At 41.6% G+C, this 13,559-nt stretch overlaps 1 protein-coding gene across 1 annotated transcript; it reads left to right on the forward strand.

Moving 5' to 3' along the window:
• Positions 1–1,018: 1,018 nt before the first annotated feature.
• TRHR (thyrotropin-releasing hormone receptor) lies at positions 1,019–10,869 on the forward strand (the record flags this gene model as incomplete). The annotated part of the gene is made up of 2 exons (XM_010146066.1): positions 1,019–1,813; positions 10,483–10,869. Coding segments are annotated over exons 1-2 (1,182 nt in total), but the record flags the coding sequence as incomplete, so codon positions are not given.
• Positions 10,870–13,559: the final 2,690 nt, after the last annotated feature.

Genomic DNA, 13,559 nt, shown 5'->3' on the forward strand with positions numbered 1-13,559 from the left:
CTGGCTGAACAAGGAGGAGTTTATTCACAGAGGAGACAGTGGTGGATTAGTAACACGGTGTGTGCGTGCATGTGTGTGTGCACATGTGTGTGACTGATCTCATTAAGAAGCAAATCATGCTCTGATGGTTTTATCGTTGCTGTGTAACAATCCAGAAAAGAGCTGAAAAGGCTCAGGAGTGATGACAGCAATTGCAATAGGTGTTTTGAAGATAATTGTCCATAAAGAAAAGAAACAAAATTATTCACGCTGTTTTCAAAGGCTGGCATTTGTTTCTTTCTTTAAGCTCTGAAGGGACCCTAACAGCTCCCTGCAAAGCAGGAGGCAAGTGTAAATTACCACCACTTCCACAAAGACAGGGGCACCGGGGAAGTCAGAATTTTAGAAATCAGTGTATTGTTGTTGCCAGCCAATCTCCTCTTTGTTTGCCAGGGTGGATCAATATGATCAATATGCAAGACAGCCTAAGGCTGTCTAAGAGCAGAGAGGGAAAGTAGCATGAAGTAGAAAACCTGTGGGGCTTTACACACGCCTTCACCTCCCACTGCTGTCTCCACCCTCAGTACATCATGACTCCTCCTGGAAAGCGGTGATGCTGAAGTCTGCCTGGACTGGATCAGCTCAGTCCTGTGCAGCGCTTGAGCCAGCTCTCAGTGCAGGAGGACTCTGCTCTCCTTGCTGCTGCCTCCTCCTCCTCTGGAAGGGGGAAACTCCAATCACCACATGCTGATTTCATGAAAGCCTCAAACTGCCTATAGGAAACAGCTATTTAACCTGTGTGAACGAGATGGAGTCTTACAGGGATTAACCTGTCTGGTAATTGAATTTACAAAGACCAAAAGTCCAGGTGCTTTCAGGGAGTGAAGGACAGAACAGGAATGGGACTGTGACTACATGGAGAATGTGCTCTGGGGCTACAGCTCACGCCCGCACTGCTGCACTCACCCTTTTTCAGGAAACCATGGAGAATACGTACTGAGACTCAGTGCTGGCCAGAAGCAGCAGTGGGCTGGTGAAGATGGAGAATGGTACAGCGGACAAGCAGAACCAAACTGGGCTGCCACTATCAAGCCAAGAGATTGTTACAGTCGAATACCAAGTGGTTACCATCCTCTTGGTCCTCCTCATCTGTGGACTGGGCATCGTGGGCAACATAATGGTGGTTTTGGTGGTGCTCAGAACCAAACACATGAGAACTCCCACTAACTGCTACCTGGTGAGTCTGGCTGTGGCAGATCTCATGGTGCTTGTGGCCGCAGGACTACCCAATATCACAGAAAGTCTGTACAGATCCTGGGTGTATGGCTATGTGGGGTGTCTCTGCATCACTTATCTCCAGTACCTAGGGATCAATGCTTCTTCTTTTTCCATCACAGCCTTCACCATTGAGAGATACATAGCCATCTGCCACCCAATCAAAGCTCAATTCCTATGCACTTTTTCAAGAGCCAAAAAGATCATTATTTTTCTCTGGGTTTTCACCTCCGTATACTGTATGCTCTGGTTTTTCTTGTTAGACCTTAATACAGCAGTCTACAAAGACACTACTGTTGTGTCCTGTGGCTACAAGGTGTCCAGGAACTATTACTCTCCTATCTACATGATGGACTTTGGTATATTTTATGTTGTACCAATGGTATTGGCGACTGTCCTCTATGGCCTGATTGCTAGAATACTGTTCCTGAACCCCATCCCTTCGGACCCAAAAGAAAACTCTAAGACATGGAGGAATGACTTGGCTCACCAAAGCAAGCCTGTGAATTCCAAGATGACTAACAGGAGTTTCAACAGCACTATTGCTTCACGAAGGCAGGTAGGAAGAGCAGTTTGAAATTACTTTCTAAAACCTAAACCCTGCTTGTTTTAGAGGTCATAAGTCTAAACCTGTAAAAGGGGGTAAAATATGTTCTCCCTTTTTGACAAGTAATTGAGCTAAAATTCCGTGATATGTATACACATATATATAAACAAGTATTTTTTCTTGCTTATTCATTATTACCTACCGCAAGGACTGAAAAACAAATAGTATTTTATTTTCTATATAAAAAAAATAAGAAGTGTCAGTAAAGAATTAAACATTTTTAACTGTAGTTTATTTAGGTTACAACCTGTTAGTAATCCTGCCAAATGCACAAAAGGAGTCGTGAGTTAATTTTGAGATCTGAAGAGAGGGAACTAGCCTGGGAGTTCAGGAGACTTCCAGTTTTGACCCAGCTAAGGCACTGAGTCACTCTGCAAATGCAATCAAGTTGTTTCTTTTCCTGTCTCTAACTCTACTGCGAAAAGTCTACTTAAAGTGCTTTGTAAATGCTAAGAATCTTTGTTATTCTGTCTCTCCTAAAATATTTTTATGAATTGATGGCTCAAAACTGAGGCATAGGTTTGACTTGCTTCTTTTTATATTGTTAAATAAATATGCTGTAATGTGTAACTACACAAGTAGAATATAGTTGCTAGGTTAATTTGTGGCTATCTATCTGCAACAAACCATACTGCCTCATACTCACACAGCATGCAGCAGGTAGCACAGTCAGGTGCAGTGTTGAGAAATGCTGGGAGCATCACCGTGCTGCTGGCTCTCAGGAGCAGGCTCCAGGTGGGTCAGGCAGCTTGAGAGGGCAGTGGGAAGCAATGCCTCATGCTGAGCCCTTGGCAGCTGCCGTCCAGCACCCGGACTGTCCCTTTGCCAAGTGGGATGCTTTTACCTCTGTGCACTCCACAGTTCCCTCAGGAAGCAAATCTGAGCTGTGTACCTTTCCAAACAAGTTGAGCGATTCCCTTGGGTGACTGTTTGAACCTTATATTCTTCTTATTTTATGTAGATTGGAACTGTTTCATGAGAGAGACCATTATCCCATATTACAGAGATGGCATTGATCTCAAAAGTCGACTGAGCTGCCTGCTAGAGCACCAACTGCTCGCAGAGCACTAGGATTATGCTTTGAAATGCACAACTGAAACATTTGGCCTTTATGTGTCTCCAATTATAGTTCATAGTCAGATCAGAAGTGTTTAATTTTTTCTTTGTCCATTAATTAGTTAAAGAAGAAGAAAATCTGCATTTCAAGTTCTCAGTATCACTTTAATATTTGTGCTTGATTATATGTGCTTAGCATAACTTGAAAAACAAACAAATCTTTTACATTGAGCATTGCTGAATTGGGACTTTGTTGTATTATGAAAACAAAAAGGGAGGATTATAACGTGATGTTTTCATGTCTTGTAAAGACAGCAAGACTTTTTCTAAAAGCCTAAGTGACCTGATTGTTTAAAGTAACATCATTATGAGTGCAGCTAACATCTGCATGTGGTACAACATAAGAAGCAAAGCAAGGATAGTGTGCCATTATTAGTAATATTTATTACATAATAGCAGCACGCAAAATAGAGTCAGTGGTGTAAAACTGAAAAACACAAGTTCATATTTAAAAAAAATCTAGAATCCCAAGAGTAAGACACAAGTGAAAATCTCCTGCAGTGCTGGCAAAAGAATTGTGCAGCTGGCAGTATAGTGTGGTCTCGTAGTGAGTTCTGCTATCATGTAAAACTGTCCGTATGCCTGTGCTTGCACTTCAGTGATGGACTTGCATACGATGTCCAGCACGTGGTCTGTGACTGAAAGTGTGGTGTACGGTTCCTCCTTCCATGGCAGTTCTCATGTTTATCCAAGAACATTTCTACAAGATGAAATTTATCCATGTTCCTGTGGTGGGTTGGCTTCAGGTGGCAACCAAACACTCACCCAGCTGCTTGCTTATTCCTCCCTGCCAGCAGGATGATAGAGAAAATGGAAAGAACAGGAGCAAGAAGGCTCGTGCGTCAAGATAAGGACAGGAAGATAGCAGATATTGTCATGGGCGATGCAGTCTCAACTTGAGGAAAATTAACTTATTGCCAGTTTATTGCCCCCTGTTATGGCCACAAGGTATATGCAGTCCCTTCTGTGAGGCAACCAGTAGTGCTGGGCCAAGGGAGAGCTGTGGTCAAGTTCAGGTGGTGCCTGATTTTCCAAGGAGCAGCAGCTCCTCTGAGTTTGGTGTTTCTTCTGCTATTTCTCACTCTTTAGTTCTCCCGTTTTTGCCATTTCTTAAATACGTTTGTACAGAGGCACTGCCGTCTTGGCTGATGGGCTCAGCTGTACCCTCCGGTGGGTCTGTTGGAGCTGAATGGAACTGTTTGTGTCCAGCATGGAGCAGCCCCAGGCCTCTTCTCAGAAAGGCTGCATCTACAACCTCCCCGCTGTCAAAACTTGGACATGGAAATTCAGTACATTTCCACTGAGTGATTATGATTCATTATTACTGTAAATTACCTATTATGACCTTATCAGAATAAAACAATAAGTTAGACAGGTTTTTCTCCATCTTCATGAAGGTTTAGCTTAGGAATTTCATAACCATTTTTGACAATGATAGATCAATTATGGCACTATATGAAATTATTTCCTCACTTAGTCTGACCTGGATTGCTTGACTAATCTGGATTTATCTTGACCCAGACTGCAAGGTCATACCATTTTCTTTAATTTTAATGAGCTTTCCCGTTATCCAACCTATGTTTGCAAAGTCTTCCATTGTTTAAAAGGTTAAAACTTGTTTTTACCTGCCTAAGAAAGTATTTTCTCCCCTACCTTGTAATACAGTGGCTGTCTTTTAGTCGGAGAACAGTGTCTGAAGCTGTTTCCAACTCATGGCAGAAACAATCTGCTTCATCCTGTTGGTTTTTAGACTATTTTTTAACCTGTCTTGTTATGTTAGCATATAGCTATTTATGTACTGTCAGCTTTGTGTTTCTATGTCTGTTTCCAAGAATTAATCTTCTATAATCAGCTAATACTCTCTATTGTAAGTCATACAGTTAGCAGTTTCAATTGTTTTCTTCAAAAATGACAGGATATCACTTAGGTTTCTGGTAAGATTTAGCCCAGAATTAGAAGATGACAGAATGAAAATGCGATGACCAACTTGGAAACCAACTTGGATTCGAGACCTAGGATGCTTCTTCACATCCAGCACCAACAGAGGTCAGGGCAAGGGAGGAATAATCTTGATAGGGCATCTAAATAGCTCTACTCTCAGGGAGGAAGCAAATCTGGAGTAAAATAATTATTTCCTTACCAGCGTGGAGGACAGGTACCTAAACTTAGGTAAGAACAGGTGGGAAGCTCATCAGTGAGATAAACAAGGGGGAAGGAGGTAGCTACCTCTGAAGGAGAATAGATGATGGACCGTGTTCAGTTTCATTAGAACAGATGTTTTCAGTCCCTGATTTAAACAGACATAATGCCAGGACTGAAGGGGAAAAAAGTGGTCAGGTGGTCCAAGGACTTTTGTTTTGTTTTCAAAACGGAACAGCATTTTAGAGTATTCCAAGATTTAGAAAGAAGGCCTGGGACATATTTGAGAATGGGGAGCCAAACTTATTTTGACGTATTTTCCATTCAAGATGCCTAGGGATGAGCTCAGAATGAAGCTATGGTACCTCTCCAATGAATGAGAATCAGCTTTGCCAGGTAGAAAGTGGTCCTCTGCTTATTCATTCCATCTCCTGCCTTCACCATCCCACCCACACAACTTAAAAGGCACTGCACTATGTTAGTTCTAGTAAATGATTATTTCATTCCATTGTTTGAAAGCTAACAGGAACAAAATCTGTTTACTGAAGGATCAATATTCCCATATCAACAACCACCAATGGACAAAGCCTTTAAACTACTCTTCAGGGCCCCCTGAAGTTTTCATTCAAAACATTGTGAGACAAAACTAGCTAAAAAAAAAAAAAAGTGTAAAAATCGGTCCTGTTTTTTTTTTTAATTTCCAAAGAGAGGGAAAGACACAAAATAAAGTATATTTCCTCATAAAGTATCTCAATTTCCAATGCATTTTAGTTTCACTGGACAGCATCTGTTACTACTGATATTGGACAACTACTGAAATTACGAGTTACTTTTTTACACTCCAAGATGAAGTTCTACCAAGGAAAGGAGGACCAATATGTAACCATAGGATGCATCAAAGTCTATTCTTACATCCACTTCTGAAAAGCTAAACCAATCCCACTCATGCAATATTTATTCTGTTTTACAGAACTGTACTGGATAGCAGGGTGTGATAAATGTGTTTTAAAGGTTTTCAAAAAGAAAACCAGTTTTATTTGACAGTTGGGCACTGCTTCATTCATGGGAATACATTTCCAATTCATGTTGTACTTTCCTTCAGGCTCTTGGTGTACCAGAAGGAGCGGAAACCAGTTCATTCTGCCTCTTCTTTGTCAGAAGTTAAACCTAGCTGATCCACTCTTTATGGAAAGCAGTAAGAGTCATTTATCGCCTTTGCAGAGATTTTGATCAGGAAACACCTGACTTTCTCCTGAGGGAAGATCTCTGCCAGAAGGCAGTGAGATGTTGGTGTGCTCCATTTTCAGAGGAATCAGCTTGTGCTCCGGGCTATGTGGCATTAGACCCTGAGGAATCAGCTACTGTTATACTCGTTTTTAGTATTGAAACATGCAGGTAAAACCTTCAAGCATGTGTTTAGTTTGTGACTAAAGAAAAATCTTAATCTAAATCCATTAACTCCTATGGCGACGCCTGTGTTGAATGGGCTTTCAGCTATGCTTTGCAAAGAAAACAACCTTGCTAGGCTGAAGTTCATACAGAGCTGAACAATACTGTGGGAAAAGATTTGACTACCACTAGAGGGTCTCGGTGATAAACACTGACATAGGATTTTGCAACAGAAAATTAGGAGAAAATGAAAAGGTCACTAAGAGTAAGGTGAGACCTCTTTGACCGGAGGAAGTGTGGAGTATTTCTGCTGAGTGATTTGCACAGTTTCTGAGAAAACAGAATGAAACAGTTCTGGTGTTCACATTTTCTTATTAAACAGGAGGGAAGTTGAGAGAAGCAAAATTTCCCGTTCAGCACCATTCAGTTGAACCCAGGTCACAATAGCTGAAACTTCAAAGCTGAACAGAGGGAAGATCGATATGATTAGAAGATAATATCATGACAAAGAATATCTCTTAAGACCAGGCAGTTCAAAGTCCCATTTACCTGATTCAGTGCCAAAGAAGGAACTTCAATGTAAATTCAATGTTAAGGTTTATTTAACAACTGTATAAGCATCTGGACAGATGAACACAGGTCCTGAGGAAGTGAATTGAAGTTAATTTCTACTCACTCACCAGATAATGCAGACTATGAATTTGGAGCCGTCCAGTTAAACACAGAATTTGAATGTGTAAGGAATCCTGGACTTCATGAAGCACTGGGAAACTAACTGTTGTCATGGAAGTAGGATAAAAACTGCATGTGGTGGCAAGAAAGATTGAATGTGATCAGGAGGCAACAAGAGAGTTTGTCTCAGATCTCTCCAGACTATAGATTAAAGAAATTTCTCTCCGATTCTTGGTTATAAATTCACAGAATCACTGATTCTGGCAGGCATTTCTGGAGATCATCTACTTCAACCGCAGCAGTAATACCACTTTCAGTGGTACTGTGGTAAGGTGGAGGTATCTGGCTTGTTACCCTACTAAGTAGCTGGTCTTCTGCCACTCTGTTTTAGTTTCTCCATTGCAGTTGCAAAGGCAAATGCAGAAGTTAGACATTTTATTTTTCAGACATGCATATGATTGCATTAGCCTACCAATTTGTGTCTTTGCTGTTCCAAAATGGCCAGTTAGTGGTGCTTGCAAACTATCCATATTGTTAAGTTTCCAGAAAAGACATTCACTGACTGCATCCTAATCAACATCAATAGCAACTGAGCAAACATTAATGGTAGTTACAGGCATTTATTGCACATAAATAGTGAAATGCAACAGGCAGGTGAATTTCTGCCTGGCGATAGAGAGCTTCTGCCAGAGTTGTAATTTTTGGCAGCTTTGAAAGGACACGCACTGCAACCAGTTTAAAATTATGGCGAATTCTCCCCATTGTGCTGCACTAATTAAACCACTGAGAGGTGCCACCAAAGAGGTGCCTTGCACTGCCCGTGGCAGTGTATGGATACACGAGTCGCATCATTGACCTGAGCAAATCGTAAACCAGCTCTAGAGAGAAGTGCTTTGTTTTCAGTTGGACCAGCAGTCTGTTCTGACCCATGCCCTGGTCTTTGGTGCCAGCACAAGGAGGGAGGTGAGAACACTGCTGCTTTTTTTGTTGCAGTCACAGATTACTTTGGCTTCAGCTTGTGTCAGGGCCAGTAAATTGTGGAGTCTTGAGTGCTGCAAGACAATATCTTACCTGGCATAAAGCCTCTGGGAATTTTTAAACACATTCAAGCCTGCAATCGATTTGCCCTGAATTGATATCAGCTCAGGGCACTTTGTGCTGTGACCATGATATTTTTTTGTCTGGTGCTAAGAACCAGTTCTAATACACTGTCGAATCAGTAAGCTCAGTAAGCTGAATGTGATAGCAGTACAAGCTAATGGTGTTAGACAGAAGAAAAATGCACATCAAGGTCCAGTATACATAAAATCACCTAATAGTTTGCACACTACATACATAAATGTCTTTGAGGCGTGCAGGACACAGTCACTTGAAGAGTAACAGGTTTGTATTCATTGCTGTAAGGTATGAATTGTGGGACTCTAAAACATCCCTTTCCTGACAGTAAGATCAATTTACTTCTAGTTCAACCCAGGATTCAAAGTGACAGCTGCACTGTTGTAAGTGATTCTCTAAGCAATTGTTTGATAAAGACGTGCTCAGAAGAAATGTAAATTCCAATGAGCAGTCAGTATGATGACAGGCCCCTGCTGAGCCTCTGGTAGTGAAGTACTTTGATGCCTGGTGCAGACTGTTATCCACTTGCCCTCTGAATACCTGAGCTGATACAACATGTTGGGCTCATTGTTAATCCAAGCTCCACATGTGGTTACTTTCTTCCTTTAAATGTAGGTTATTTTCCATGAGGAATGATTATTATCATTTGAATGGATCTGCTCAGTTTGGAGGGACAGGCTAGAACTGAGCTGGAGGGAGGAGAGGTAGACCAGAGTCTTCCTCAGCCAGAGCAGCTCAGTACTGGGTCCACTCATTCTTTGCAGCCATGTTCACCGGCCTGGTCCTTCTAGAAGTGATTCAAGATAAGCAAAAATCATCCTTTTAGCTACCTGAGACATTCACATTTGCCTTTAGCTCTAGTACAACAATCGTTCATACACCGCAAGAAAAGCAGTATAGAAGTCATAAAGAAATGTATCAGTCAAGGGACAAAAAAAAGTAGATAATATCTCTCAGTCTTATTTTTACTTCTACTGAACACAGCTGTAGGAAAATCGAAAGTGAGGATAAAGAGGGGGGAATTATGGGATAAAATTGTAGCCTTTTAATATGAACATTTAAAGATAAAGATACATCAATTCGTAGAGTAACTTTGCTCTTCATCCCATTCTTTATCATTATATCTATAACAAAAACAACAACTTGGGTTATATGTGTGTCTTTCTAGACAGCTAGAAGAAAATACATCCCTTAGGCAGTGAGATGGAAGGCTTTCTATATACTGAGCTGATCAGAAGACAAGAGAATTATATACTCTCTTTTAACTTCAAGCTAAAAAATGCACCTAAAACTATCATGTATTGATGAGTGATTTTAGTGGAGTTATCCCTCTGTTTCCCTGGAAACAACTGAAACTCATCAATCTACATCTATCCTTTCTGCAAGCAAAGAAATTATTACCCATACAGACAGAATGTTTCAGGTTACAGGAGTTGCTGTTTCAAGTATAGCTTCAGGTAGACAGAAAGAGGGTTATTACACTGGGGGTTTTTTTCTAGTTTTTAAATTATTTCTTGTTCCCTTGATTTCAGCTATCCTGGGTACCCCCAAAGGTTGGGTTTTCTTCTTTCTTCAAAACCAATTTATACAATAGATCAAAGTTCTTAAAACGATCAAGTTTTATTGACGATCCCTTTTTTCCCTGGCTCTGTAAACTTTAATTGACGTTTCAGAGTAAAAATCAAATAATTAAATTCTAATTAAATGTTGAGTACTTGAGAAAAAGAAATATTTTTTTGCATTATTTTTTAGGGTTTTTTAATTCTTTTAGTATGGTTTTTGAAGTAGACAATCTAAATAGGCTTCAGGTTCAGTTACTCCACTGACCATACTAGTCTAAAGGAGGAGATCTAATGTGGTTGGGAAAAAATGGCTTTAGATCCCCTTTTTCCATTTGAATCAACGTCTTCTTCCAGCTTGAGAAGTTGCAAAGTCTGTCTACAACAATTAGTTTACTGGGATGTCACCTGGAAAGAGTAATTTAACAAAAATGAGGAGGAATTTGGGGGCAGGTATTTTTTCCTTCTTGCTGTAGAAAACCTTTCTGAATCAAATATTGATCAGGTATTCCCAGCTGAACAGTCTGTCCATAGTGTTGCTTTGGCCCTAGAGATGTAGGAATGCACTATTCCTTCCAAGATGAATACTAACCTTCTGCTCTTCTTCTGCCTGCCTGTGTGTTCCCCCAGGTTACCAAGATGTTGGCCGTGGTTGTGATCCTATTTGCTTTTCTGTGGATGCCTTACCGCACGCTGGTTGTGGTCAATTCCTTTCTCTCCAGCCCTTTCCAAGAAAACTGGTTCCTGCTATTTTGCAGAATCTGTATTTATCTAAATAGCGCCATCAATCCCGTAATTTACAACCTCATGTCCCAGAAATTCAGAGCAGCCTTCAGGAAACTTTGCAACTGCCAGCAGAAACGGGAGAAGAAACCAGCCAATTACAGTGTGGTCCTAAACTACAACGTCATCAAAGAGTCTGATCACTTCAGCACTGAGCTAGAAGATATGACTGTCACCAACACCTATCCATCCACTGCAAAATCGTCCCTTGGTGACACGTGTTTGTCATCTGAGGTAACAGTTAATACTTTTTAATGTTGGTGTAGAACCAGATCATGTTCATGTGCTGTGCTGGGCTGTGCTGGGCGAACCTTCAGCTGGGGCAACATAGTGAAGGACCAGGGAAGACTGGCAGTGACACATGATGCACCACCACCAAACAGGGCATGGCAGGGAGGGAGAACTGCCCAGTCTGAAAAGTGATGCTCTCAAAATGCCTTGTTCTGAGCATGACATGATTGGGAGGATATATGTGGGGAAGGATGAGGAAAAACACATAGGTTAAGCCTTACTCCCTGAGTAGCAGAGGGCAATGCTGGAACATAAGAGAGCGGTGCTCGGCATGGTGTATGTGTCTGGCGGGAGGGTGGGCAGTAGTATCTGAGCTCAGTGATTCCTCCTGGGCATATCCTGGCTGCCTGCAGGAGGGCAATGGGGCATCTTCTTGTGCCTCACCCCCTGGCTCTTGCTTGGTGATAACTATCCCAGTGCAACTACGCAGCTAATGCTAAGAGAAGACACAGATCTACCCCACACCAGCACTCTGAGAGTACCAAAAACCACACGCATTTCCATACTACTTTCACAATCCCCACGTGTAACACATCTCTCTAAACCCAGCTCTCATTTACATGATGATGCATGTTACTGTTTTCATGATGCTTTTTTACACAATACTACTTAAACGCTGTTCATAAACCTGTATAACTTCAATCTTACAATGTAGATGATCCACAGAGAGGTTTAGTTTTCCACTTCATTTTGCAGATTTTAATACAAGAATGAAAACTACTTCTTTCTCAGCTTGCTTCTTCTCTCCTTATTTTCAGGCCTGAGGCACACCTTGTCCTGAGTACACAGTCATATAAAGCCTTTGGATGCTCTGTTCCCACCAGCTTGTATGAAACGTAAAGGCATTTCTGCTCACAGAATTACAAGTCTTACCATACATCTCTACACACTTGTCTGCATCCTACAAGGAAAAGCAGCCTCTTGAGTTGTGGAAAGAATATTCTACTGAGTCTAACTGAACAAAGCACTTCACACAACTTAACTCTAAGCAGGTGGGTTGTCTTCAGGGGAATACCTAAATCCTTTGTCTCATGGCAAATGAGCGGTCTGTGTTCTCAGGAAGAGCAAGGCTGCCCAGGATGTCTCCATGGACGCAGAGCAGGGCAGAGGATGATGCTCACAATGAAGGTGAGATGCGAGGAGTGGAGCCCCCCTGCATGGCTGCACTGGGCACCAGCGGGACCTGTCTGACAGCAGCCAGAACTGCTGCTGATTACAGCAATTACCCACCACTGGCTCCCTCACCTACTGCAGTGCAAATCTGACAGCAGGCATCTTAACACACTTCAATACGCAGATATCTGATGGCAAAAAGGGTGAAATGTTTTTTTTCCTTTTTTTTTTTTTTTTTTTTTTTACCTTGAACAGCATGAAATGGGAAGACCCGTCAATGAATTCACAACAGGGAATAAACTAATTAAAAAGTCAGTAGGAAACTTAAAAAAAATCTGTTGGTTTTTTTTTTTTCAGCAAGCTAGTCTATGGCTGTACCACTTTAAATGTAAGTCTCAGCTAATACTGAATCCTGTCGGAATAGGTATTGAAGAGTGTTGGACAGGCTTTTACCAGTTAATTTCATCTTGGTTCAATAGTAATTATGTCTCAGACTGCTACGGGGGTTTTGCAGCTTCAATATAGATAGTGACTAGGGAAAAGAGGAAAATTCAGGGAAAAATGACACTTTTTTCATTTTTTTGTCTCAAAGGTTATCCATTAGAATACTTCAGGACATAAAAGTGCTGTCAAAAAAGAAGCCACCATGGCTCCTCATTTGCCAGCATAGCTGCTTGCTCGCTCTTCCTGCACGTGTCCCTGACAAGCAGCCTGGGACCATGATGTCCCCACTGCAGTTGCAGTCGAAGCATAGAGTGTCACCTTGGCTTGGCTCTAGTGTATACCCACACTACTGGAAGGGGAGTGTCCAATCTTTTTGCTGCTTTTAAAATAATAAGGAAAAAAATTAAGTGACAGGGTAAGTTACATGGCAGCAAAGCGAGCAAAGCTGGCGGGGTTTCATGAGCCGACAGAGAATACCAACGTTATTCTAGAATTAGCACCTAGCAATTATATCTCACAAACACAGTACAACAGCAGTGACGCACACTTTGAACAACTCTTTCCTCTGTAGAGCTTGACGTGAAATTACAGATTTCTAGGGCATTTTACTGCTCGCACTTGCTTAAAGCTACAGTTTGCCACTGTAAGGGGATGTCGAGGAGAGTACCACAGTATGTACAACGTTTCCTCCAAAGCAACAGAGTAAAATGAAATTGTCTGGAAAATCTTACACAGACATTCATATTTACTTCGCCAAGAGACATATTCAAAGTGAAAGCAAGTTCCTGCATCTGACTGAGCAAAGCCTTTGTGTGCGGTCAGCCAATCCACTCGCAGGTGATCAAAGCGGATCCCCAGGTTGATAGTAGAGGGAGAGGGTGCTGAGGCGGCTGCTGGTGGAGCTGGCATGTGGAAATCCTTGCACTCTTCAAACGCTTTTATCAGCTAGGCATCTATCCTTTCAGGCATGGCTTTCAGACCATGCCTAGCTCCCAGACTTTCTAAAGATGTGCCAGAACTAGGTCCCTTTCTTACTTAAAAAGCAAGCAGACTTCCAGGACAAGCAGCAGGCAAGG

Source organism: Buceros rhinoceros, unplaced genomic scaffold (assembly GCF_000710305.1).
Source record: "Buceros rhinoceros silvestris isolate BGI_N320 unplaced genomic scaffold, ASM71030v1 scaffold4572, whole genome shotgun sequence".
Taxonomy (NCBI): domain Eukaryota; kingdom Metazoa; phylum Chordata; class Aves; order Bucerotiformes; family Bucerotidae; genus Buceros; species Buceros rhinoceros.